Source organism: Gouania willdenowi, chromosome 12 (genome assembly GCF_900634775.1).
Source record: "Gouania willdenowi chromosome 12, fGouWil2.1, whole genome shotgun sequence".
In the NCBI taxonomy this organism is placed as follows: Eukaryota; Metazoa; Chordata; class Actinopteri; order Blenniiformes; family Gobiesocidae; genus Gouania; species Gouania willdenowi.
In genome coordinates this window covers 21543007-21567623 of record NC_041055.1, presented here as the reverse complement: position 1 = coordinate 21567623, position 24617 = coordinate 21543007, and the positions used below count along the sequence as shown (strand labels likewise).

The 24617-nt window shown below is 37.6% G+C and overlaps 2 protein-coding genes across 4 annotated transcripts; one reads left to right on the top strand and one right to left on the bottom strand.

Moving 5' to 3' along the window:
• Nucleotides 1-552: 552 nt before the first annotated feature.
• On the bottom strand, nucleotides 553-6431 carry srsf9 (serine and arginine rich splicing factor 9). Of its 3 annotated transcripts, none has more exons than XM_028462142.1 (5): nucleotides 6316-6431; nucleotides 2690-2869; nucleotides 2332-2519; nucleotides 1370-1542; nucleotides 553-1295 (listed from the first exon to the last, which is right to left on the bottom strand). In XM_028462142.1, the coding sequence occupies exons 2-5, from the start codon at nucleotides 2845-2847 to the stop codon at nucleotides 1077-1079; spliced, it is 738 nt and encodes a 245-aa protein (XP_028317943.1). In that variant the 5' UTR covers nucleotides 2848-2869; nucleotides 6316-6431; the 3' UTR covers nucleotides 553-1076. The 3 variants fall into 3 exon arrangements, with proteins under 3 accessions (XP_028317943.1, XP_028317942.1, XP_028317941.1); XM_028462141.1 differs by having other exon boundaries at nucleotides 2690-2866; nucleotides 6316-6427; XM_028462140.1 differs by having other exon boundaries at nucleotides 2690-2889; nucleotides 6316-6426.
• Nucleotides 6432-7617: 1186 nt separating this feature from the next.
• prodha (proline dehydrogenase (oxidase) 1a) lies at nucleotides 7618-24217 on the top strand. Its single transcript, XM_028462132.1, has 14 exons — nucleotides 7618-8032; nucleotides 9080-9288; nucleotides 12263-12297; nucleotides 13911-14060; nucleotides 15621-15685; nucleotides 15861-15977; nucleotides 16130-16209; nucleotides 16313-16394; nucleotides 17619-17711; nucleotides 17811-17957; nucleotides 18869-19044; nucleotides 19137-19235; nucleotides 20032-20120; nucleotides 22939-24217. Exons 1-14 carry the CDS (start codon nucleotides 7694-7696, stop codon nucleotides 23127-23129), a joined length of 1872 nt encoding a protein of 623 aa, XP_028317933.1. The 5' UTR covers nucleotides 7618-7693; the 3' UTR covers nucleotides 23130-24217.
• The last annotated feature ends 400 nt before the right edge of the window (nucleotides 24218-24617 follow it).

Here is a 24617-nt window from a genome sequence, read left to right as displayed (position 1 = left end):
TCTCCACCAATAACAATTGTTTTTGTCAAATGTTCACGTGACTTGCCCACAAGAAAAGTTTCACGCATTGCAGGATTTGAAGTCCCGTAAAAGGATGCAAAGATGGTGCTGAAGCAGAAAAGTTTTTTAACAAGTGTTTTTACGTCATTCCTAATTCCTTGAGTTTTTTTCCTGTAAGACAAGGAAGACAGTGATTGGCTTACTATCATTTTTGTTCTGCTTTGTTTGTCGCGTTTACTCCGATTTCGGCCATTATCTGGCGTTTCTGTAGTTGCCACAATGTAGACATCCACAATTGTTTTGTCAACAAATTCTCAATCTGTGAAAACCCCAGAAATATCAGAGTTTGGATGAAAACCACTTTCAAATGACATGCGCACAGGTACAGTTTAATTAATGATTTATGTGGTTATGGAGATATAAGCACTTCATTCACTTTTAATTGATATGACCTTCAATGGTGGTGAAAAAATGAAATAATCAGTATTATATGTTCACTAAACCAGTGAAGTTTCAGGTTATTTGTTTACACTCAATCAGAAAAGAAACAAATTCCTTAAGGTAAAAACTTTTATTGATAAAGCAAAAGAAAAAAACAAAATTAGATGGTGATGGTAATCTACCTATAGGCCACCGTAGTCAGCAGATCGCACTTTAAAAGAAAATCTCAAACAAACGGGTGGAGATTACGGTTAAGCTTCACAGGCTCATAAACAAAAACACAGGCAGATCTTCATAGAGCAAGCTACAGAATAAGACACAGGGAAATTCCTGAACTCGTATGTTTCGATTAATTCATTTAAAATAAAAATCAGAATTTTCTTTATATTTGAATATCATGATGTAATCAAAAATGGTAAAAAAGGCATTTAATTTTCAACAAACCTCAAGGATGTTTAATGACCGAGGCTGTAAAGTAAAGCAGATTTTTTTTAGGAGGGTATTGATCTTGGAATGCATGTATAAAAACAAAAAGGTGCTAATACTAGCGAGAAGGAAAAGACTTAAAAACAAAATCCAATTATTGTTGGGATCACAAAACGTTTCCCCCGGTTCAGCGTTTAACAGGAAGGCTTTTACCGATAATGGCGAGGAGGAGGGCTGCGGTGCGATGAAAGCTGTCTCCTTGGAGGAGGACTATGCCGTTGCATGGAATGGCGGGGTGGGGACTGATAAGGAGGGGAAGACCCTCTGTAGGGTGGAGAATAGCGCCCCCTGGAACGTGAGCGGGAACGTGATCGCCCCCAATTTGGAGTTCCTCTCTCCTCAAAGACTCGGATGAAAGATGTTTCTCCCTACAAAAAAAAAGAAGTTGGATTTACTTTGTTCACCTGAAGGAGGAATCGATCTCGCCATAGCTGGAACTTACTTGATGGGAACGAAACTCTGTTCGGTCCAGCCTGCGCAAAGCGTATTCCATGTCTTCTCGACGAAGAAACTCAACTATTCCTTCTCCATCTCGTTGGACGTCTGCAAAGCAAACATCTCCGGCTTCGCGCATATGATCCTTCAGATCCTGCCAGCTACCAGATGAGGGCAACCCTAGAAAAAAAAAACACAATAGAGACGAAGAAAAACAAAAATCCACCTACTTTCTTCATTCTTTAAAACAAGGACGGAACACTTTTTAGGCAATGTTGTTTTTCCAAAGTAGTTGAAAGCTTTGTCCTAAAATGTTTCAGTCTAGGTAGAAAGGGAAGTTAAAGGAATTAACTACTACAAAAACATTCTAAATTAAAGGACATCTGGCCATCTCTATACTGATGTATGGAAAATTACTGCCAACATAGTCGGTTGCAGTCTGTGGGTTTTCTATCATGTCTGTAGAAGTCAATTTGACCTCAAAACATTTAGTAACTTGGACTTCCAGTTCACCATGACAAAGCGTTTTCTACCAATAGATCAAAACTTCCATCCCCTAGCTCTTTTGTCCTTTAGTCCGCCATGAAGAAGAGAGAAACATCTGTCAACCGATCATTGAGATGATCTACTAGTCCCTTTGTCCTCCAATACTCCAAGAGTGGGGAAATTTTAGGCAACTACAACTCATCAAGTTGATCTACTAGTCACTTTGTCCTGAAGTCCGCCAAGTGAGGGAGAGAAAGATTTGGTTATGATCTAAATTGTCCATCTATTCCTTTTCTTGTCCTGAAGTCCGCCATGCGAGAGCTTATATGGCTAAGATTTATCAAGTTTCCTTGTATTCCAGTCCGCCATTAGGAGAGACAAATACCTGCCTATGAATCCCATGTCCAGCAGCCTAACCGCTCCCTTTCATTCCTCCAAAAGAGATTGATAAGCAACCAGCTACGTTGCTTGGCTTCCACCTACCAGAGACTATCACCCGAAACTCAGACCTTCGAGTGGGGGGTCCAAACCGTCCTCTTTGTCCTCCTCCTCCTCCGCCACCACCTCCCATTGGACCAGATTTAGCACCAGTGGAGCGAGGATACTCCACACGCAGCTTGGAGTCTCCATATCCATATCCATTCCTTCCATAGACGGCATCATCTGCATCCCTAAGAGATAAGAGCAAAGAACTCCTTACCCAAGAACGTCTAGCGTTCTATAAGGCGTCTCCATTCTTTTCCTTGCTGGCTGTGACTGAGGATTATGATACTACAAAACGGTGCGTCCAACTAGAGGAATATGAGTCGACTTGCCCAAAAAACTTCCAAAAAAAACTCACCGTGGGTCTTCAAATCGGACGAAGGCAAAAGGGATAGTCCCCCTATTGTTCTTCAATTCTATATCTCGGATTTTTCCATATTTGTAGAAGAGATCCTCAATGTCTCTTTCCTGGATATCCATGGGAAGATTCCCCACATAGATCCGGCCATCAGACATGGTGGTTGATCGGGTGGCACTGCTGACACAGAATGGGGGCACCTGCAGACTTTAGGATCACTTGCTTTGGTCTTTATCCCATCCCTAGTTCCAATCCACAACTTAGTCCATCCACATCCAACTCCATAAATTAGATTATAAGAGATACTGCCGTGATGGTGGAAAGTTAGAGGTAAGAGAACGGGAATTTGGATCCAAGCTTGAAAACTTAGAAACACAGTGAATGTCAAACATAAGATTTCACAAAATGTATATTGTCTAACACCAATTTGAATTTTAATTAGGAACAAACATCCAACCTTGGGCATTCATCTACAAGGCATTTATACTACTTTGTAGATGACGGCCATTGCCAAGTATCATACATAAATCCCCACAGGAGAGAGGGACCATAGACTGATTTGAAAATAAAAAATTATAAATATCCAACAAAACAGTGGCATGTAACCTTAGGCAAACAAGTTCATGTATGTTAAAGTCAAAGTCAATATGTGTGACCTGAAGGTAAGTAATACGTCCAAAATATATGTGATTTAACTCAAATATAAAATGGGGAGAAATGTTCCCATTCTTAGACTAATGAAGCATCTTATTTTAACTAGACCAAATAAATACAACCGAATGATTTTTAAGTAAAAGTGTGTTCCCATTTAAAGGATGACTTGATACGTAATTTAAAAGAAGTCAGAGTGTTTGTACGTCCACTGCGGGACAGGAAGTAGTGCTCAGACATAACAAAATATCTGGTTTATTTTCAAAATAAAATACTCCGTGTTCAAGGTGAATCGTAATTCCATCCATTTACAGATCTGCTTGCTTATTCTCAGGGTGGCGGCCCCGGGGGTCTGCTGGTGCCTTTATCCAGCATTCTTCAGGTGCTGGGCAGGGCTACACCCTGGACAGGGCGGCAGTGGATCGTATTTCACATAAATATTGCACTTATCCATGGTTGAACTGGTTGAATCACAAGAATCTCCACAAAAGCGGAAGATCTACAGGCCAGGACCAAATGGATTTCCGTCTGCTCCACTTGAAGGACACAATAAACAGTTTGTTTGACTTAGTGGTTCTATTGTGTTCACTACGACTCACGCGGTTACATGTGAATTAGCGGGATCTCCTGAGTCCTTGCTGCAACAGATACGCATCACAGACTGAGGCTGTGGGGATTGCCGGACTGGTAGAATGGGCTGCAGTTTCGGAGTAGATGCGCATCCAGTGGAAATCCAGGGTAAGAGTTATAATTTTAAAGCCTGAGCAATGCTAATTGGCTTGGTTTATTTATGCCTTAATGAACTTCTTGAAACATTTACAAAATGTAGCTGCCAACTGATCACATGAGATAACTATGATGGATCTTACTGCATTTTATCATTGAAAAGCAGAGTTTGTCTTTTGATTATATAGACAATAATCATCTATTAACTGTGTAGAAAAAAATACACAAGGTAGCTAACTAACCTTGAGGTTAAAACTAGTGGAATAAACAAAATAATTCAAGCTACATAGTCAAATATTGAAATAAGCAGCACTATAATGTTGTACATTCTTCACTGGCAGCAGTCACCATATGTATGCATACTAGGCTGGGCAGTTAGATACAAAACAGACTGAACATTAACTAATAAGTCATTAATAAATAAGTGAACTCTGGTGTCTGATTCTTTGTAGCGCGTCCATTGCCGGTGAATAGTCGATCCTTTTTAAGGTGATAAATAAAGGAGTCCCGAGCCGCTGAACTGCGCACTGGTGCCAGGCCGTAGGAGAGATGATGGGTTGTAGAAGTTTCAAGAGACTAGCATTCAGTTCTCATCTCCTGATTTTGAATTTGAAACTGGAAGATGAAACTTGGTGACTTATTGCATTCACTTTTCAGCATTTAGCTGCAATCCCACAGACATCCCTGGAAGCTGGGTCACAGCTTGTTGGTCCCTGGCTTCATGGTCGCACAGATGGAGAGAATCATCTCTAAGCAACTGTGTGAAGGAGCATCACAAGCCCAGTTCAGGTGAGAAAGGTTGTACTGTTGTTACTGGTGTACTGCAGGCATCGGAAAAGTCTGAATATGTTCAAAGTGGAGCTTTGACCTAAGATGACGACCGCCATGGTTGCACAGCTTGGCATGGAACAGTGAGTGAGGAGAGAAAATCTTGTCCCATTTTGAAACGCATCCATGCAGAAAAACCGGTGCTACCTGGTCTATTAGTTGTTAAGCTAGTTTGGAGAAGACAGTAGTGATAGCAGGAAATGCCTAAAGGTGATCTGTGATATTTCTCTGAAAACAAATCAAAAGTGACTTCATGTGCACAATCAGAACCCCATGCTCAGTGATTTAGATAATCCATACGTTGAATTAAACATAACAGCATGATGAGAGATCCTGCACTGATTCTGTTTATTTAATGCATCAATAGAGCACAGAAGCTCACAAAACAAGCTTATTATTAGAAGAATCATGGATTAGTTAGATAAAAAGCAGGAGATACAGAAAACACAAAAACATTTTGGAGCCATAGACTACCAGAGATGGAGTAAATTCTACCCCGTACTGCATGCACAGGCTGTGATATCACCAAGTTAATCATTGTACCGGTTTTTAGAGATAGTATCTTTACCAGGGAGCAAATATTCATTCTTGGTTATTGTTTTCCAGACTTTTATTGTGCTTTATTTACAGGCGAGTAGTTTCTACTGCATATTTACAAGTTTATACATATTTTATTCTTTTGCATAGTTCCTGTTATGAACATATACGTAGGCTACATCTGAATTTGGTAACCTTTTAAACAACAATAATAATAACAATAACAATAATAATAATATAAAAATGTATAAATAATAAAAAAAAAAATAGAACTGGTTTCCATTTGTTTCCAGATTTTAGGATCACCCATAAAAAACCAACAGACTTAAAATATAATTGAGCTGTTGATAAAAAACACATTATTCAGGGAATGAATGTATTTCCTGACTGCAGCTAGTGACCTCAACTAACACATTTACTTTGGAAATAACAACAATCAAAGCACTGTTAGACTCTGTTATTAAGGGTTAATTAAATTAAAAAATAAATAAATAAAAAATCCTCGTTAAAAAAAAAAAAACATCAGTTCGGGATAATATACAGTAGATCACTGTTAGCAAGCATTTTGTTAAATAAGAACTAACAACATGAGACGAACAATACACAGGAGGGCGTGTTTTTCAAACACATTAATGAAAGAAGAAATACTGTTTATGTAACTTTATGGTTGTTGTTGTTTTTTTTTAACCCAACATTATAAAATCAAAAGCAGAATTAAACTAAGAGCAGGTCGCTTTCTTTGTTAATACCGTGTGGTGGGTTAGACGTGCTAACAGGCGTCCGCCTCTTCACACACAATTCTCGCACTGATAAGGAAATACACTATTTCTATTTCTTAAAGACGTTCATTGGCAAAACAAAAAACATGAAATGTTCACAGTTACCTTTGAAATCGACAGAAGAGCTCCCCTTTTGACCTTACTTGTAGTAGTAAGCACACTGGCCGTGTGTCGTCTTAGCATCAGTGACCACACTGTCACTACCGTAATTCTTCTTCTTCTGTAGGGTTTTATGGCGGTGTGCAAACAACGAAGTGGTGCATTTCCGCCACCTACTGGTCTGGAGTGTGGATAACGTGTTGTACTTTCTGTAAACCATTTAAAATAATTAAAATAATAAAATTAAAATAAATAAAATGTATATCAGCTTAGTTAGTCTAAGAAAATCAAATAAAATCCCGTATCCTTCATTTTCTGAATTATTTTCTAAGATATATTTTATATTCAATTGTACTTTAATTTCTTTCAATTTTTCCACCATCTGTCTTCTTCTTCTTTTTTTTTTGTCAGCGTATTTTATGTGATTAATTGAGTCAGGGTAATAGATTAAACGACATATATAATTAAAAAACAAAATAAAATAAAAAAAAAATAGAAAAAATATATATTTGTACCCAATTTGGCGAGATTGGAAAAATCTCAACATTAATCCAATACATTTAGCAACTACTTACTGTGTAGGAGTTGACCTTATTTTAACCATATTTCTAATAGACTTGCTGCAAAGCATTGAGTACGTTTGTGAGTAAATATAACAAGATTTTTTTTTCAGAATTATCAAAAAAAAATTATAATTTAACTATAATTTATTATCATAGTTATTTTTTGTATTTTATTATTATTATTATTATTATTATTATTATGATTATGATTATGATTATTATTATTATTATTATTATTATTATTATTATTATTATTATTATTATTATTATTATTAAACACAAAGCTTAAGCACATAGTTTTATAACATCAGTGCTCCAAGTCTGAATTAATTTACTTTATTATTTTATTTATTAGAAAATTATCACCTTAAACTGAAAACCATAACTCAATATCCATGTTTATGTGGTCCTGATTTGGCATGCATTTACACGAAACTTTTATAAACTGAACATTCTAAATTTAACAAAAGAAAAAAGCACAAACCAAGAAATAATAATAACAACAATATTTTAGTGAAAATCACAATTAAAACCATCCGATGTGCACTGTGTACTTCTCTTTATTATTTTCCTCCAACATTGAGGACCTGACTGCGTGTACTTTAGGGCCCAACATGTGCTCACATTATGTAGATCTGAGCTCCAACCCCCAATCTTTGGGTAAAAGGAGCTCACATGTACGTCCAGTGTGTTACTGTGACGTAAGAGAAAGCCCCGCCCCCCTGTAGTCAGAGAGAAAACCCAGTGCGTGCAATTTTTTACGTTACAAGTAGAGTTCGTAGAGGTCTGTGGCAGTGAGAGGTGACGCCAGCCTCTGAAACATGTCTTACGCTAAGTTTGTGACCAGCCTCGGCAGGGCGACCCCCGGCCGCATCAGGCGCGTACCTGCCCCGGGAGCCCGGTGTCGGTCCACGGTGGCCTCCACCAAGACCCAGGAGCTGAAGGGGCAGCAGATGGAGCAGTGCCCCGTGATGGAGACCGTGCCCACTGAACTCATCAGTCCGAGCAGCAGCGCGGCTCACGCACCGCTTCATAAAATCCACATTGACTTTGATAACACGCAGGAAGCCTACAGAAGCAAAGGCAACATGGAGCTCCTCAGAAGTCTGCTGGTCTTCAACCTGTGCACCATCGACCTGCTGGTTGACAAGAATAAAGAGGTGAGTTATCAGTGTTTCTCAAATGGGGGTATGTGTGTCCCTCGGGGTACGCGATGGCAGTACAGGGGGTACTTGAGAAAGAGAGAGGGAGTAAATAATTAGCAGATAAAAGCATTAAAAATATGGGGTTATCTAATGTTTATTCTTAGTTAAAAATCATAATCATCATCATAATTATGGTGGAAATGATCTTGATTGAAATACAAGGGTCAGTCTTGGTCCCAGTCCAGAGATTACTAAAAAAGATAAAAACTGTAGAAATAAATCTATTCATGAGACACCATGTTTTTCACAAAATGGGATTCTTTAAAATATATGTTTATCACTCATTCATTACATCATTATGCTCTATTGTTGTTGTTTTTTTCATAGTATTCTGAGCAAAATATTGTAGTTGGACAAAGGGGGTTAAATCAGTATGAACATGAGGGGTGTGCATTGCCATGAATCTGATGATACGATACGATTTACATGCCACAATGCAATATATCCCAATATATTCCGATACTTAACAATACGTGATACATCGCAATATCAATAATTACAAATTTCACCTTTACAAGTACAAAAAGGTATAAGAACATTTTTTTTTTTCAATTTTTTAACTTGTAAAAACAAGTAAAAGATAACTAACTGCTAGTTCAAGTACACATATCAAAAAAGTGGTATGTTTATCAAACTGACAAAATACATTTTTTAAAAAAAGTTTAACTTTTGTTTCTACAACAGATTCTGATTTTGTTAAGTTCTCAAATTCTTTTTTGTTTTTTGTTTTTGTGCAATCAACTGTCTTCCACTCTAAAATGCATTGAGAATTGAGGTAGTTTAACAAGGTTTGATGTGGTTCACCAACACCGGACATTTACGTGCTATGCTTATGTTAGCGCAATTAAATGGATTTTTAAAAAATCAAAACAAAAAAAAGATTAAAAAAATCATTTGGGAAATGTTTTGGACCGATGGTGAAATATCACGATATGTCGCCAAATTGATTTTTTTTTTTTTTTTTTTCTTCCACCCTTAAACATGATGTGTTTGTGTTTGTAGCTGATGGACCTGAGTAAAAAGTTTCTGGGTCAGAAGATGTTTGAGTGGATAATGAAGATGACCTTCTACGGTCAGTTTGTGGCTGGTGAAGACCACAACTCCATCAAACCTTTGATTCAGAAGAACCAGGCCTTCGGAGTGGGGGCCGTGTTGGATTACAGCGTGGAGGAAGACCTGACGAAGGAAGAGGCTGAGAAGAAGGAGATGGAGTAAGTATATCAATGAAATAACTGTTCTGTGGTCTGCCAGTGCTTATTGTCATCTATCTTATCTATAAAGCAAGGAATCTCTGTCTGTCTGTCTGTGTGTCTGTGGCTCACATATCTCTGCGGTTCAGGAACAGGCAGAGCTGAGACTTTCAACATGGCTGCTGCATGGTTCAATGGTGTGCAATGCCGGATTTATTTGGATGCCCCACCCCCACGGAAATTTTAAGAACTGATGTTGACAGGTAGTCATGGTAACTCAGGATTAGTTAGAACAGCTCAATGTTGACAGATAGTCATGATAACTCAGAACAGCTCAATGTTGACGGGTAGTCACGATAACTAAGAATAAGTTAGAACAGCTCAATGTTAACAGGTAGTCATGGTAGCTCAGGATACGTTAGAACAGCTCAATGTTGACAAGGTAGTCAAGGTAACTCAAGATAAGTTAGAACAGCTCAATGTTGACTTTCTATGAAGTGTCTTGCGATAACACGTGTTATGAATTGGCGCTGTACAAATAAAGATTGATATATACATACTTCCTAGTTCTTACAGGCACTGCACTAGTCATGAGTTAATTTATTTTAGATTAATCAGTGCAGCAAGGCCCCAGCAATCCTAAACATGATAAGTAGGCACATAATGAAGATTATAATATATCTAATCAGAAGGGAAAAAAAGCATATATGCACTTTTCTGTACAAAACAGTGCTGATTAACAACCCAATGCTGGCAAGGCAACAAATGGCATCTGGGCAACCGGCACTGAATGTGATCATAAAAACAAAATGTGCGTCTGTACAGTCCTGACTCCGCCTTCATCCCTAAATAACCTGGGGTTGATTTCAAGCACCACACGGGCCTGAAAAGCATAAGCAGACACATGAAGTGTATGATCATAGAGCTGGGCTATATGGACCAAAACATTTCTTAAAATGGCGATATAGAACATCAATCTTGATATTTTTAACTTAATAAAGTCTTACCTGCAGAAAGACACATCTGGGTTAAATTTACTGATGAAAAATGCCACACAGGCACATTTATTAACACACAGCTGCACAATGTGTGCCACTTTTGGCTTTTTCTCCTCAAGGGACAGCACGTGTGAGTGAGTTCTGTAGTGTGGCTTATTTAAGGGAAGGTCTGGGTTAGAAGAACGCACTCAGAAATCCCTCTAACTGAGGTTTTCATGCTGTTCTGAGAAGTAGTAAAAGCAGTGACTCCTAAAATGAGTATTTTAAGACAAAATAAGCTGTAAAACAAAAAAAAAATATTTATATAGGCAATATTAAAATTTTCCATATCACCAAAATAGAAAACTATAGATATATTGCCCATACCTATATGATCACATTAATTTCCCCTGGTGATTTTAATTATTTAATGCCTCCTGCTTAATAACTTGTGGAGGTTTGTTATAGTTCTACCATTTTATCTTTATAAACCAAATGTTTTTTGGTTGGGCTCAACCAAAGCTGGTGGAGCCACATTGAAAGTCTTTGACAATAATTGATCACTTAATCCTGCTTGGTCAAACATTTCCACTCTGGTCAGTTTATGTTTGTAAATGTTACATATGTGTTTGAGCCTTAGCCAATCCCTAAGTTCTACCACTGTATGCAAATTCCTAAAGGCGTGTGTTATGTGTTTGTACAGACTCGTACCATTTGAAGCACTAATCTGATATGCCAGTTTGCTGTTTCATAACAGAGTCTTTTTTTTGACCAAGCCCATGTCTTTGTATGCAAGTAATTTAAAACAGGGGGATGGGGGCGACCCCTGCTGCTTTCTGCTTTCAATGGTCGTTGTAACATGAGCAGCAAACTATGGGAAGTTGGAAGCAATGAACAGACGCCTGGTTATTCACACTTAAACTTTAGCCAGTTAAAAGCTGATTATATTTGAAGCTACCGGTACAGATAGGTATATTTGAAAGGCGACTGAATTTAAAGCCATGTGCACTAAGTCGTCTGTTTTTGCTCAAACAAGATATGCTTATATCATGTAGGATTAGGTAGAGCAGCCTTGCTGATAGGAAATTCCTCACAGGCAACAGAACCTTCTACATGATAAAAATAAACTTCACGCTGCTTTTATCTTTTTTTTTTCTTCTACTATTATATTTTACTATTCATTTATTTTTATTCATTTTTTAATATGTTTATTTATATTCATTTGATTTATTTATATAGATATTCTACATTTATACTATTCTATGCTCCTCTATTTCTATTTTTACATTTATTTCTGCTATTCTATTCTATTCTACTAATGATTTATTTTTTTGTTTCTTTTCTTTTCTGTTCTATTGTGCTACTTTTTATTTCTACTTTGGTAATGTCTGTTTGGATCACATGCCCGAGCCTGTGTTTCTACACGTTTGTTTCATCTCTACTCCTGGGAGAATAACTACAGCTGCTAGCGTTTTCTGTTCTCAACGCTGCTTCTTCTCCATTGGTTGCACAAGGATAGACCCCCCTCCTCTGATTGGCTGAGCGCTGGGAGGCTTGTTCAGCACTAAAAACAAGTTGCCGAGCCCTAATGTGGTTGATTCTCCTTGTTTCAATTCTTAGGAGAAAGAGTTACGCAATGTTCTGAAGCGTAAATAACCCACATTTAAGGGCAGTGTTTCCCAACTTAAATGACCTTGTTCTGCATTTTCAAAGTGACACTGTTTTTATGAATATATTACTTATATAAAAAGGAAAGGACATGATAAGCAGATTGTTTACACTTCTTCCTGATGTCACAATATATCTGTTAAATTATATATTTAACAGATAAAATTTGGACTAGTTGTTCTGTCCTCTTCTTTTGCAATGTAAACAACTTCCTGTCACATTTTATTAAAGATGTGGATTGTGGTAAAAAATAAAATGCAGCATGAAATCATGAAAATGGATGAAATACTTCATGTAAATTGTGAATTATGTGGATTCATTTGAATTAAAAATCTCTCTTCTATTCACAGTTCGTTGGTTAGTGAGGCGGAGAAGGAATGCGCAGGTATGTATATCACATGACAGATCTAATTTGCTCAGTATGAAACAGGGTCAAGGAGTCAAGTCCTTACTGGTTCCCAGTATTGGTATGCATGGCCATGCAACCATGGACTGGAGAGTTCAGGATTAATCTGGATCTGGTGGCGTCTGAAATTACAGGTTGAGTGGACGCAGTGAGAAGAAGCTCGAAGACGATGAAAGACAGTGTTTATTTTTACCCCTTTTAAAATTCAATCACTGCCATTAATATGATCTTAGTATCTCATAATCTAATTCTACAAGGTGTGCTTCTAGTCATGGTTTGGTCATTACTTAGCCTAGAACTCATTAATGACAATAGTCTGTCCTATTTAGATCATCTCAGCTATAGAATAAACTGGCTTTGAAACTGAGGAACTCAACAAAATTGAATGTATTTAAAAAAAAAAAAACAAAGTTTGAAAACCCTGTTGTACATGTGAGGTTGATGCATGTATTGTTCTATTATGTTTTTTAATTATTGTATTTGTAATAGTATTTTATTCTGTTTTTGCTATTGTATATTTATTGTAAATATGTTGTTGCTTTTAATTCGGGAACCCGGGAAGACTAGCAACCACTATGGTGGGATTTAATGGGGATCCCAATAAACAATAATTATGACTTACATAATTTTGACTTAAAGGTGCAGTCCGCGACGCTCAGATCCCTCTCTCCTTCTCCCTCCCCGCTGCTCTCTTGCCCTGCCTCCAAACATTCCAAACAAGTCCCTCCCTCAGAGGAGCTAACAAGCTAACGTTTGTTCGACAGCAACGTCGCAGTAATATAACATGCTCTTTTAAAAGCATATTACTGCTGCGCTTCTCTCTCTCAATGTGCACACACCTCAGCAACAGCAGCAACAACAGTGTGACTTACAGCAGCCACCCGGAGGCTGCTACGCGCACACGATCAACACATGCACTACAGAGTTCTAGTGTAACAATTACAAATCAAACATAATGTAATTATGTAAATAATAAATCAAGCAGCAGTAATTATCTTTCAAGCAGAAAAGTCACCAATTCCATCTTCTACTCCTCCAGACCATACACTGTAAAAAAAGACCGCGCTCTGGCTCCAGGAAAGGGGCGGGGCCTGTGAGCAACAGCTGTCAGACAGTTCATCAAACACAATCCTGGCTCTGATTGGTTCTTTTTGCTTGGTCACGGTGCAATCTGCCAAAGGCAACAGGAACAGCAGGGGGCGGGGCTCAATGAGCCTGTTTTTTTTTTTTTTCACACAAACTACTAGTTTCATGTAAAGCTGTCCTTACATAGTGACAGCTTTAGCAAATATGACAAAAAAGTCACTTTTATAGGAGTTGCAGACTGCACCTTTAAGATTGTTTAGATTATTACTATTATTTTACTTTTTCCAGCTGTTTTTTTTTGTTACTGTCAGGAATGGGCTTCCTTACATTAACACTTCACCAAAAAAAAAATTGATTAAAAACATATTGATGATTGTTATTTTTTTAATATACAAACGTGAGTTTCACTATAAGGTAAAGTAATTATAACATGATTTTTTTTAGGTATATTAGAAGTTTAAAAAAAACATGTAGGGGTAAACATTGTTTTATTTTTACCCCCCCAGTCGTTGACCATCGTGAGAACAAGTACAAACCTCATCGGCGATTTGGAGACAGAAGGGGCGGAGTCATCAGTGCACGTACATATTTCTATGCAGACGAGGCCAAGTGTGACAACCAAATGGAGACGTTTATAAACTGCATTAAAGCCTCCGGTAGGTAGTTATACTTGCACCATGGACACGTTGACAATCCATCATATTACACCGAAATGAACAATTCAAGGCCCTGGGGTCTAATTCAGCCATTCAGAGCACCCGATTGGGCCCACAGGAGAAAGTAAAAATGCGAGAGAAAAGATAAATCATTGTGTAAATTAATTACTAATTCACTTATAGATTACTCAGTCCTTCCACCACAAATTCAATGGAACCTCAAACTTCAGAATCAGAAAAAGTTTTATTACCAAGTACAGTTTTTATAATACAAGGAATTTCTTTTGGTGGATTGTGCAGAAACAGTTTTATAATAATAATAATAATAATAATAATAATAATAATAATAATAATAATAGAGAAGAAAGAAAGAAAGGAAAAGAGGATGAAATATGGTGCAGGTGCAGGTAATATATTGTTATGGGCTAGGTTACCCCATTTGCAGGTGCTCACAATTTTCTTGTGCTTTTATCACATGACTCGTCCTTTTTAATTAAACAGGAACTTTGTAATTTTCAAAATTCTTCAATTTTTCCGCAAAGAATCTCACAACATTCTCCAAGACACATTACGTTACTAACAAAAATTAGTCACAAAATAAAGACGTTTACAAGTGAAGATCCTGCAGTAACTGATATCTGTCATTTATTGATAGAATATTATTGGTGTTTCACACAATAATGTTGAAATAGATCTAAATAGACATAAAATATTTCGACCACTTGAGATCAAACTGGTACTTTTTTGGCACCTGAATGAAAATGAGTTTGACATCCCTGACTTAAAGGAAAAGCACACAATCAGCGATGACATGTATATACTACTGGAGCGATTGAGTGCATAAGCAGAATCTGTTGCCAAAAGAACCCAGTTAGATTATTATCCCCTGGCAACAAAGTGTGAAGAGGGATATAGGTTATGTCTGTCCGAGTTCGAAAATGAGGAGCGTGGAATAATTTCTCCAGACTTATTGCTTTTTTTGTTTTTTTTTACTCTGTTCGAGGTATCTTCAAAGGGGGCAGTTTTTCATAGAAATTGTTTAAGATAGGATAACCAAATTTGCTGTGTGGCTTCAGGGTATCAATACCTTATTGGAGTTTGAAAATGAGAAGCGTGCAATTATTTTTTCCGAAGTTATTGCCTTTGTTCCGTTTTTCTTTACTCTGTTCGAGGTATCTTCAAAGGGGACAGCTTTTCTTAGAAACCGTTTAAAATAGTTAGTAATTTTATATTCTGATAATATTTTCTTATGTATACATCTAAGTTCTTAGATTTAGGACATTTAGGAAAAGGTTGTGAGTTTTAATGACAACCAATCTGGCGTGGGATGTTGATGATTACGTCTTCTTGTTACATTTTTGTTCATTAGTTACACAGTAGTAAGGAGGAGCTGTAATGTAGCATTGCGCTTGCGGTGGTCCCGACCTTCATAGTTTGTTCTGGACACTTTACCAAAACATGTGTGTTAGTATTACTGTAATAATGTGGCTCTTCCTCCCTCTGGAAGCCTCTACCAGCTGCTGAATGCTCAATGCATCATTCAGGTGGGATATATTTCAGGTGGAGCTTCTACAGATGGATTCTCCGCTATCAAAATGACAGCACTGGGACGCCCACAGTTTCTTGTAAGTAGAGTTTCACACACATGAATCATGTTTAACTTGAAATAAACCCATAACTTGCCACATAGCTAATCCATTAAATATTATTTCACAAAGATTGACGTGCAATATCAGCGTCATCACAAGTAGTTAAAGTTAATAAATAAAATAATGCTTTATCTCTCCTGTGTCTACCTAGCTGCAGTTTTCGGAGGTTCTAGTGAAGTGGAGACAATTCTTTAACTTTCTCGCAGCACAACAAGGAAAATCTGACATGAACGTGTTGGAACAAAAGCTGGAACTGGAGCAACTCAAGGTTTGCCTCCGTATTTATGATATTCATTTATTCCACCTTTGTAATTCATATTTACCAACTTTAGCCTGGAAAAATTAAAAAGACCAACACATAAACATCATTATCATTAACATCTATAAAGATTGACACAAATGTTTAAATATCCATTGCAGGAGAATTTGACTGAGTTGGGTGTTGGTGAGAAAAATGACGTTGAGAACTGGTTTACGGGAGAGACGCTGGGCTCATCAGGGTAGGAGAGCCTACGAACTATAATCCTTCTCAGTAATAAGCCTCATATACTGTATTATTTACATTAGATGTGCATTGATTTATTCCAATCCACTTATTTTTAGAACAATCGACTTGCTGGACTGGAACAGTTTGATAAATGACACGACAAAGATCTCCAACCTGTTAATGGTGCCAAACCTGGAGGTGAGTGATATAGGGGAAGTTCGTGTCATATGTATTACTGCGCATCTACTGTATTTTTAACCAATTAAATGTCATTGTTCTGTTTAATTTTAAAATATTGGATGGCAGAGATTCTCAAACCACGGGTCAGAACCTCAAATAAGTGGGTTGTGAGCCTTTATTATTGGGGTTTAAAGTATTTTAATGCTGCGTTCACACTGGATGCGTCACGAAATGTCCGTACGTCCAGATTACATACGTCAATGGATAGATGCGACCCAGATGCAAAATCGTTCCTGTGCGGTGGTGCGGTCCGATCCGCACATCAAGACCGTTGGCCGTGCGAGCGCACTCCAGATTTTTACGCATATCCGCATACTCGCAAGAGTTGAAAATATTGAACTCCTGCGACTGTTTCGCATGACGAAATAGTCTTTGTTGACGATGATGTCAGGCCATCAACACGGACACTGATCTGTTCACCCATTCAACCATGTAGTAGAAGCTGTGTGTGACCACCTGGAGTTGTATGATACGGACTTTATAACCGGGACCGGACAAGGAAGGATTTGGCGAGTAGGAAAATCAGCGAGGAGGTGTTAGTAGCAGGTAAAAGTTCTCTCTGTAGCACTGAGCTAGGATAGCATTAGCTGCTAATCACATCGGCTTTTTTCACTGGTGGTTTATGTTTATGAGAGGAGAAAAAGGAGCGCAGTTCCTCGCTTCAGCAGGCAGTGAAACTCACCGAGTTGGATGTGTCGCTGGTGGGCGGGGCATCGCTTCAGACGTGCGTATGATGCGAATGGGGACATTTTTTGATCCTGCGACACATGCGGAACGTTTTGTGCGGCAGATGCTTCCGGTGCCGCAGAAGACGCATTTGGTGTGAACGCAGCATAACACCTTGATTCAACGATCTGTTCATGTTTCTACCAATAGGTGGCAGGAATTTTGGACTTAATTTTAAAAGCCACTTGTAGAAATGTAACTGTACTGTAACACTGGGATTTTTAATGATATTTTCATCCAGAAAAAAACAACTTCTGCTCATGAGATGATTCTTATTATAAACCTTTGTTCATAGACCTTGAGAAAAGCCTGAAACAAATGATACATGATGACGATGATTAAAGCAGTGAATCACTCTTCCACTTTTCAGATGCAACCCTAGTTTGCACTTTTATTTAAAAAAAAAAAAAAAAAAAAACGATAGTTGAAGTGACTGATCATGTTTTGGTTGTTCAGACAGGACATTTGGAGCCTTTGTTGTGCAAATTCACAGCTGAGGAGGAAAGACAGATGAAGAGGATGCTGCAGAGAGTTGATGTTCTGGCTAAGGTGATAAAACCCGTACAAACATCTGGATTAATTCCCTAAATGTGACACTCACTGTGGAAATTAATTCTATAATGAATTCTATATATTTTTTTGCTTTAGCATGCGTTGGAGAATGAAGTGAGGCTAATGGTGGACGCTGAGCAGACGTACTTCCAACCTGCTATCAGTCGTCTGACCCTGGAAATGCAAAGGAAGTTTAACAGAGAAAAGCCTGTGATTTTTAACACGTACCAGTGTTACCTGAAGGTAAGACAATTTCTCAATAATAGCTGTTCAAAAAATGTCAGGGGATCCCATACAAACACATATAAACTAAGTGTGAGAAAAAATTGGTTGCAATATTTCACCATGCGATTAATGCATCGATCCCAAAAATGTCCAAATCGATTTTGTAATCATGTTTTTTTTTTTTTAATGAAATAACTATTTAATTGCGCTAACATAAGCACGTAAACGCCCGGTCACGAGGTGTCAATGAAACTACAACGCTCCTCAGTGCATTTTAGCTTGGAAGTTGATCGCAATTTATTTTCATAAATCATACTGGGTAATTTTATAGATGTACTGTATGTGGTTACTTAAAAAAAGAATTTAAAGGACCAGAATCTTTTGTAGTGGCAAAAGTTTAACTTTTTGAAAAATATAATTTGACAATTTGATAAACATACAGCTTGTTTTTTTTAATATTGGTTCTTAAATTACAGTTAGTTATCATTGAAATAAACAGTATTTCCTACTTGTTTGTACTTGTTAAGGTGAAATTTGTAATATTTGATTTAGTGTTTTTATCGTATTGTTTTGTATCGGGATATACAGTATTGTATTGTGACATGTAACTTGTGAATCGTCAGATTCATGGCAATGCACAACCCTAATATAAAGAGTATGAAAGGATCAGGACTTGAACCCAAGACCTTTTTGCTGTGAAGCAGCCACCTCTTTTCCCCTGAGCATCCCTTATTACAGCTCATGTATAAATTACAAGTCAAATTCATTTAATTGAGATATTTCATTTTCTTTATTTTATTAAAAAAACTTTTATTGTATTGCATTTTATCTTTGTCAGTGTTTCTTTTCACCTTCGTTCTCTGATATTAATATTTTGTTATTTTATTTGAAATGACTTTTGTTCCTTTTTTGCTGTTAACTTTCTATAGGAAGCATATACCAATGTAACAGTGGACGTGGAGCTGTCTCGGCGGGAGGGATGGTACTTTGGAGCTAAACTGGTACGTGGTGCTTACATGTACCAGGAGAGAGACAGGGCCAAGGAGATTGGCTACGAGGACCCGATAAACCCTGACTACGAGGCCACCAACAGAATGTACCACAAGTACGTCTGGAATTATCCACAGGAAGTGCGTAATTAGGATACATGTGGAAATGTTTCGAAACCCCATGATCTTCCCCCTTCTGCTGATGCAGGTGTTTGGAGTATGTGCTGGAGGAGATCGAACAGAGCAGGAAAGCAAACGTCATGGTCGCCTCACACAACGAGGACTCGGTGAAATTCACTCTGGAAAAGTACGTTCCGCCTCATTAGTGTATGAAAATCCAAATGAGCTTAATTTAAACCCTCGCCGTGAAGTAAGAGCAGTTTTGTTCAGATAAGGTAGACGTGCAACTGGTGGCCCAGGGGCCACATGTGGCCCTGAGTCTAATTTTTATGCGGCCCCCAACGCAAATCCCCAAAAACTGTAATTCAAAAAGAAATTAGAAAAAAAATAAGAATAAATAAAAATAATAAGTAATATAAATAAATAAATATAAAACAAATAATTAACCTGCCTGTGTTATATATAAGTTTTATGACATTTACCACAAAAGGAGCTTCTTTGAATATTTCCCCTTTAAACAGGCATTTAAACTTTAAAAACAAGTCATTGCACACACGTACTATTTTATTGAGGGACTTGTGAAATGACTGAGAATATTTTTTATTATTTTGGAAATAAATTCCTAATTTTTCCACGCACCCCCTGCAATGTGTTCGCGTAACCCTAGGGGTACGCGTACCCCTGGTTGGGAAACACTGCTCTAGTTGATGTGAAATCGTGAAAATGTAGCATTTAAAAGCCGGATTTTCAGATTATACAGTACCTATGAAATAGCTCACAGTTTCAGAAAGGTTGGTGACCCCTGGTTTAGAACATAGACAGCAGCATTAACAGATTTACCACAATTGTTTCACTGATACCAGTTTGATCCCAAAACAAGCTCAGTTATTGACTCAGTGCCTCGAACATTTGTTCCAACACTGCACATGAGCCTGTGTTATGTAACAGCCTCGTTGACGTGTGTGTGTGTTTCTGATTTTCAGGATGAATGAGATGGGCCTCTCCCCCACTGAGAATAAGGTTTACTTTGGACAGCTGCTGGGAATGTGTGACCAGATCAGCTTCCCACTGGGTATGTGGCTCTCGGTTAAAAGTAAACACCCTGTTATGGAACCTAATGGACACTCAGTTACATCACACACAGACATGTGGCCATAGAGGCTCCACTGTAACCTGGTCACAGCAGATGTCAGCTTTTCTAAATGCAGGTGTTCTCTGACCTTCACCCAGTCAATGAGGCATGTCAAAATCATATGAGCTGACCTGGACAGAATGTCACCAAGAACCGGTTCAATCCCAGTAGGGGTGAAAATGTCGTTCAGCACTAAAGAGGTTCACAGCTGTGGAGTGCAACGTAGACTGGTACACAACATGAGCAAATCCCCACAGTCCTTTATTTTATTTTATTTTTACAAGGGTAAAGGATCCCTAAACTGAAAGTGACACAGTCTGTTTAAATATGTTTTAAAAACAGCAATTTGAATCAGAAAAATCAACTTTTTACATGTGAATGAGAATGAAAGAGAGCTTCCTCAGAGCTTTCATCATGGATCAAATTGAAATTTGAAAATTATTTTCATGTTTTTGTTTCCTCTTCCTTCGTCTCATCACCTTTACTCGCAAACACTGTGTGCAGCCAGTGCTCGTGGGAGTTGTAGTGTCATAGTTTCGTTATTTCAGATGCTATTTGAGAAGACGACACTTAAATATATATAAAAAATAGGGCTGTCACTTTAACGCGTTAATTGCGATTAATTAATTACAAAAAAAAAAAAAAACACACTCAAAATTGTTAATCTTTTTTTTTCCCCCCGAAACAGTGGGGAACCTTTCTAATCTCAAAAGTTCCCGGTATACCCATAATACTGATGGACAGACTTCAATTGTTTATTTAAATTTAAATTTAAATTTAAAAAACACCAGATGGAAAAAGAAAACCCAGATGTGTAAATTGTGCAAGAAAGAGTTTGCCCGTCACCTGAGTTTTTGTAGCCTCCGCTACCACCTCAATGCTAAACATGTAGCAGCTAGCACGGACACTCGCACGGTGCTTGTCAGTGCCTGATCATTTCACGGGCGTGATCTTTTCAGATCCTTTTAACGCATGCACGTAGACTACGTCACTTCCTTCACTCGCAATCTTTACCACAGAGCTCCTGAGACGTGATAGTTGAATGTAAAGCGGCCATACGACTTTAGTTGAATATTTTAAATAGTACACATGTAAATACGTGACTGTTTTTGTTTGTATCGCAAGACGATACATACAAAAACAGATCAAAACACAACATTGGCAAACAAAAACCAAACAGGAAATAAAATAAAAACCAAAATAAATGGGAGTTCACTCAAAACATACATTTTTTAATTATTTTTAAAGTTTAAAGTTTCAACCTTTTAAACAGTACACAAAGTGCCAAAACAGGCCTACGAAAGGATTGGGCACTGATAATGCTAACTGCAACATGCTGTGAGCATGCTGTGTCTCCATTTAAACTGGACAAGATGAAAGGGTTCAAATCAAAAATGAATAAGTTCATGACTGACAAATGAACAAACTCACTAGATAAATATTATTATCTGAAGGAGAGAAAAAGCAACAAGTTCGGTGTTCAATAATTGTATTGCTCAGAAAAGTGTTCTTACTGTTTATGATGTGCTAACTTATAACACTTCATATAGACCTGATGTGTTATTTCATTTGTATTTTCTATTATTTGGAGATTGACTAAAGTACACATCAACATTTCCCTCTGATGGTCAAAACTACATATGACAGGCAGCCCTCGGGACGAGTCTCACATACAGCAGAATGTAAATGGCTACGCCTGCATCTGTTCAAGTTAAAAACAAAAATGACTTTATAAAGCCACTTTGTTATATATGAATCTTTTGATCTGCCACAATAATGTCATTTAAATGAAAATACCTTAAGTTGAAGGCTTTTCTCAGCAATTTTCATGTGACATTAAAAAAGAGATTCAAGGTCCCATGTCATGCTATTTTTCACCCATCTCCATTTGTTCTAAGAGCCACAGAAACATAGTATTTGAGGTTTATTTTCCCAAACTCGCCTGTTTTCCAGAGTTTTAGCCTCTGAAAAGTCACTTTCTGAGCAACTCTACACAAACAGACTGATTTGCGTTCTACTTATGCATATTCATGAGTGGGCGTGTCTATAGACGGGACACTGACGTCCTCCTCCCCGCACTGTGACGTAGGGCCAGAGGACGGCCTGCCCTCCTCCCACCCACATCGTAGTCGAGCTCATGCTGCTTTATGAACATGAGAGAGTGTGGGGGCGGGGCGTTTGCCAGTACATACATAGACTGTAGAAAATACTGTACATACATAGCGCTGTGTGAAGGACGCTGAAATGCTCACCTTCGTGGGCGTGTCTGTTTAAATGTCAATCACGGCAGAGAGCTTCCTGGAGGCGCGGCTTCTCCAGCTCAGTGCCGCGTCAAATTCGTCATCAAAGTGGGAACGTGTCATCAAATTAGAGCGAGGTGTTTGGAGCGAATCACCCTCTAACTAACGATTGATGGAATCAATGAAGAAAACACTTTGGGCATGTGTATGAAGCCCATATAGAACTTTTATAATGTTTGAAGCACAGAAAAGTGAATTTAGCGTAACATGGGCCATTTAATTAGATTAATTAATTGCAGAGCATAATTAATTAATCACTTAATTTTTTTATATCTCTTGACTGCACTAATAAAAAAAATAATTCAACCTCGTGATCATTCACAGTGTTTGTTCACTCTACTCTAGTAGTCATGTCAGTTCTAATCTCAAACAGGGTCATGTGTGTGTTTGTTTTTTTACAGTAAATACATCAGGTCACAACAATGTAGTGGATTGAATTCTATGTCTTGTTAAAACAGGTCAAGCTGGTTTCCCCGTCTACAAGTACGTCCCCTACGGCCCAGTGAACGAAGTGATCCCGTATCTGTCCCGTCGAGCTCTGGAGAACCGTGGCTTCATGAAGGGGTCGCAGCGGGAACGCAGCCTCCTCTGGAAGGAGCTGAAGCGCAGGCTGATGGCTGGGCAGGTGTTTTATAATCCTGTCTACTGAGTGACAGGACGATGACGCACTGCATTATGTTTGCAAGCATTCCTCTGTGGTCAGCGTACGCACTACCTGCCATGCTAGCTGCTTTTAATAGCGGAAGATAATCTTCTTTCTTTCTTTTGGGGTTGCCATTGCATCTGTCAACACAGATAAAAAGCTTTGTGAGAAGGATAATTTGACACTGTACAGTTTTTGTTTATGTTTGAACCACTGGAAGCATTGTGTTCAATACAATAAATAGTTTCCTTAGTGTGAAAGTTCTGTATAATTAAACGCTTAATTTGTTCTTAAACTTCAATATGTCGTGGCATGATCACATGTGTTTTTATAATTTTTTTCTTTTTTAATAAAACACAGCCATGAAATGTCCCGTAATCTGAGGAAAGTGAAAGGTTTCAGTGCATTGCAAATTAAATCCTTTGTTTTGTTTATTGTCAAACTTTTTTTTTTTTTTTTTTTATAACTTGCCTCTAAGTGCTGCATATTGGTATTTTTTTTATTAGATTTTTTTAAACACACTGTTCCATTATCTCAAAAGTGGAGCACATTGTTTAGTCGTCCAACACTGAAATCAGGTGTTCCTGGCCAACAAAACAATGTCCTATGTTAAACTGCTGCAGAAATGTTCCTGAAAATGGACAGCTGCTGGGATTCAGATGCAATTACACAAACTGAAAGCACTGGAGTTGTTGCACAAACTGCAGGAGAGTGACCTTTGTGTCTGGATTTGTAAAATACGAATGAGTTTGGATTTTCTGTGTGGAATTGTTTTTGTGTTTGTCAACTTTTAAAAAAATCTTGTGTCCCACTGTATTCTTTTAAAATGTAAAAAAAAAGTCTTATAAAATGCAATATTTTTTTTGTCACACAGATTTATGATCATTTCAAAAACCTTTTGTAAATCATTCAGTTGATTCACTTCTTCTTGTTGTGATTACATGGTAATAACTACTATACTCTTCTGTTTGAGTATATAGTGATAGCGGTAAAGTGTTTTCTTTGTTTAGTGAACTTGGTACTTGTAGTATTTTAGGTCACAAATGGATGGGTTTTGTAAACTTGCAAATTAAAATTGTATGTTTTTATTGTTAGTCGTATGATTTATTTTTTGTAAACTCTCATACATCCATGCCTCGCTACAATTTGTTGAATAACTACATCTTTAAACAGGCATTTAATCTCCATTTTTTCACTTTGTAAAGCATCTTTGAGTTTTTTTTTAAAGCATTTATTATTATTATTATTATTATTATTATTATTATTATATTACAAAATTACTTCACTCCAGTAGATTTAATGGCAGTATTTTTTGTTTTTTTGCAGTGAGTTTGTGTTTCCATCCATAGATTAACCTCATTGTGGGCCTGGGTGTCAAACAAACAAACACATCTCTTTAAATAGGAAGCAAATCATTCTGCCAGATTATGAAGAATGCAATATTAATTAAATAGTCATACAATAATCATTCATCCATGCATCTGTTATGCCAAT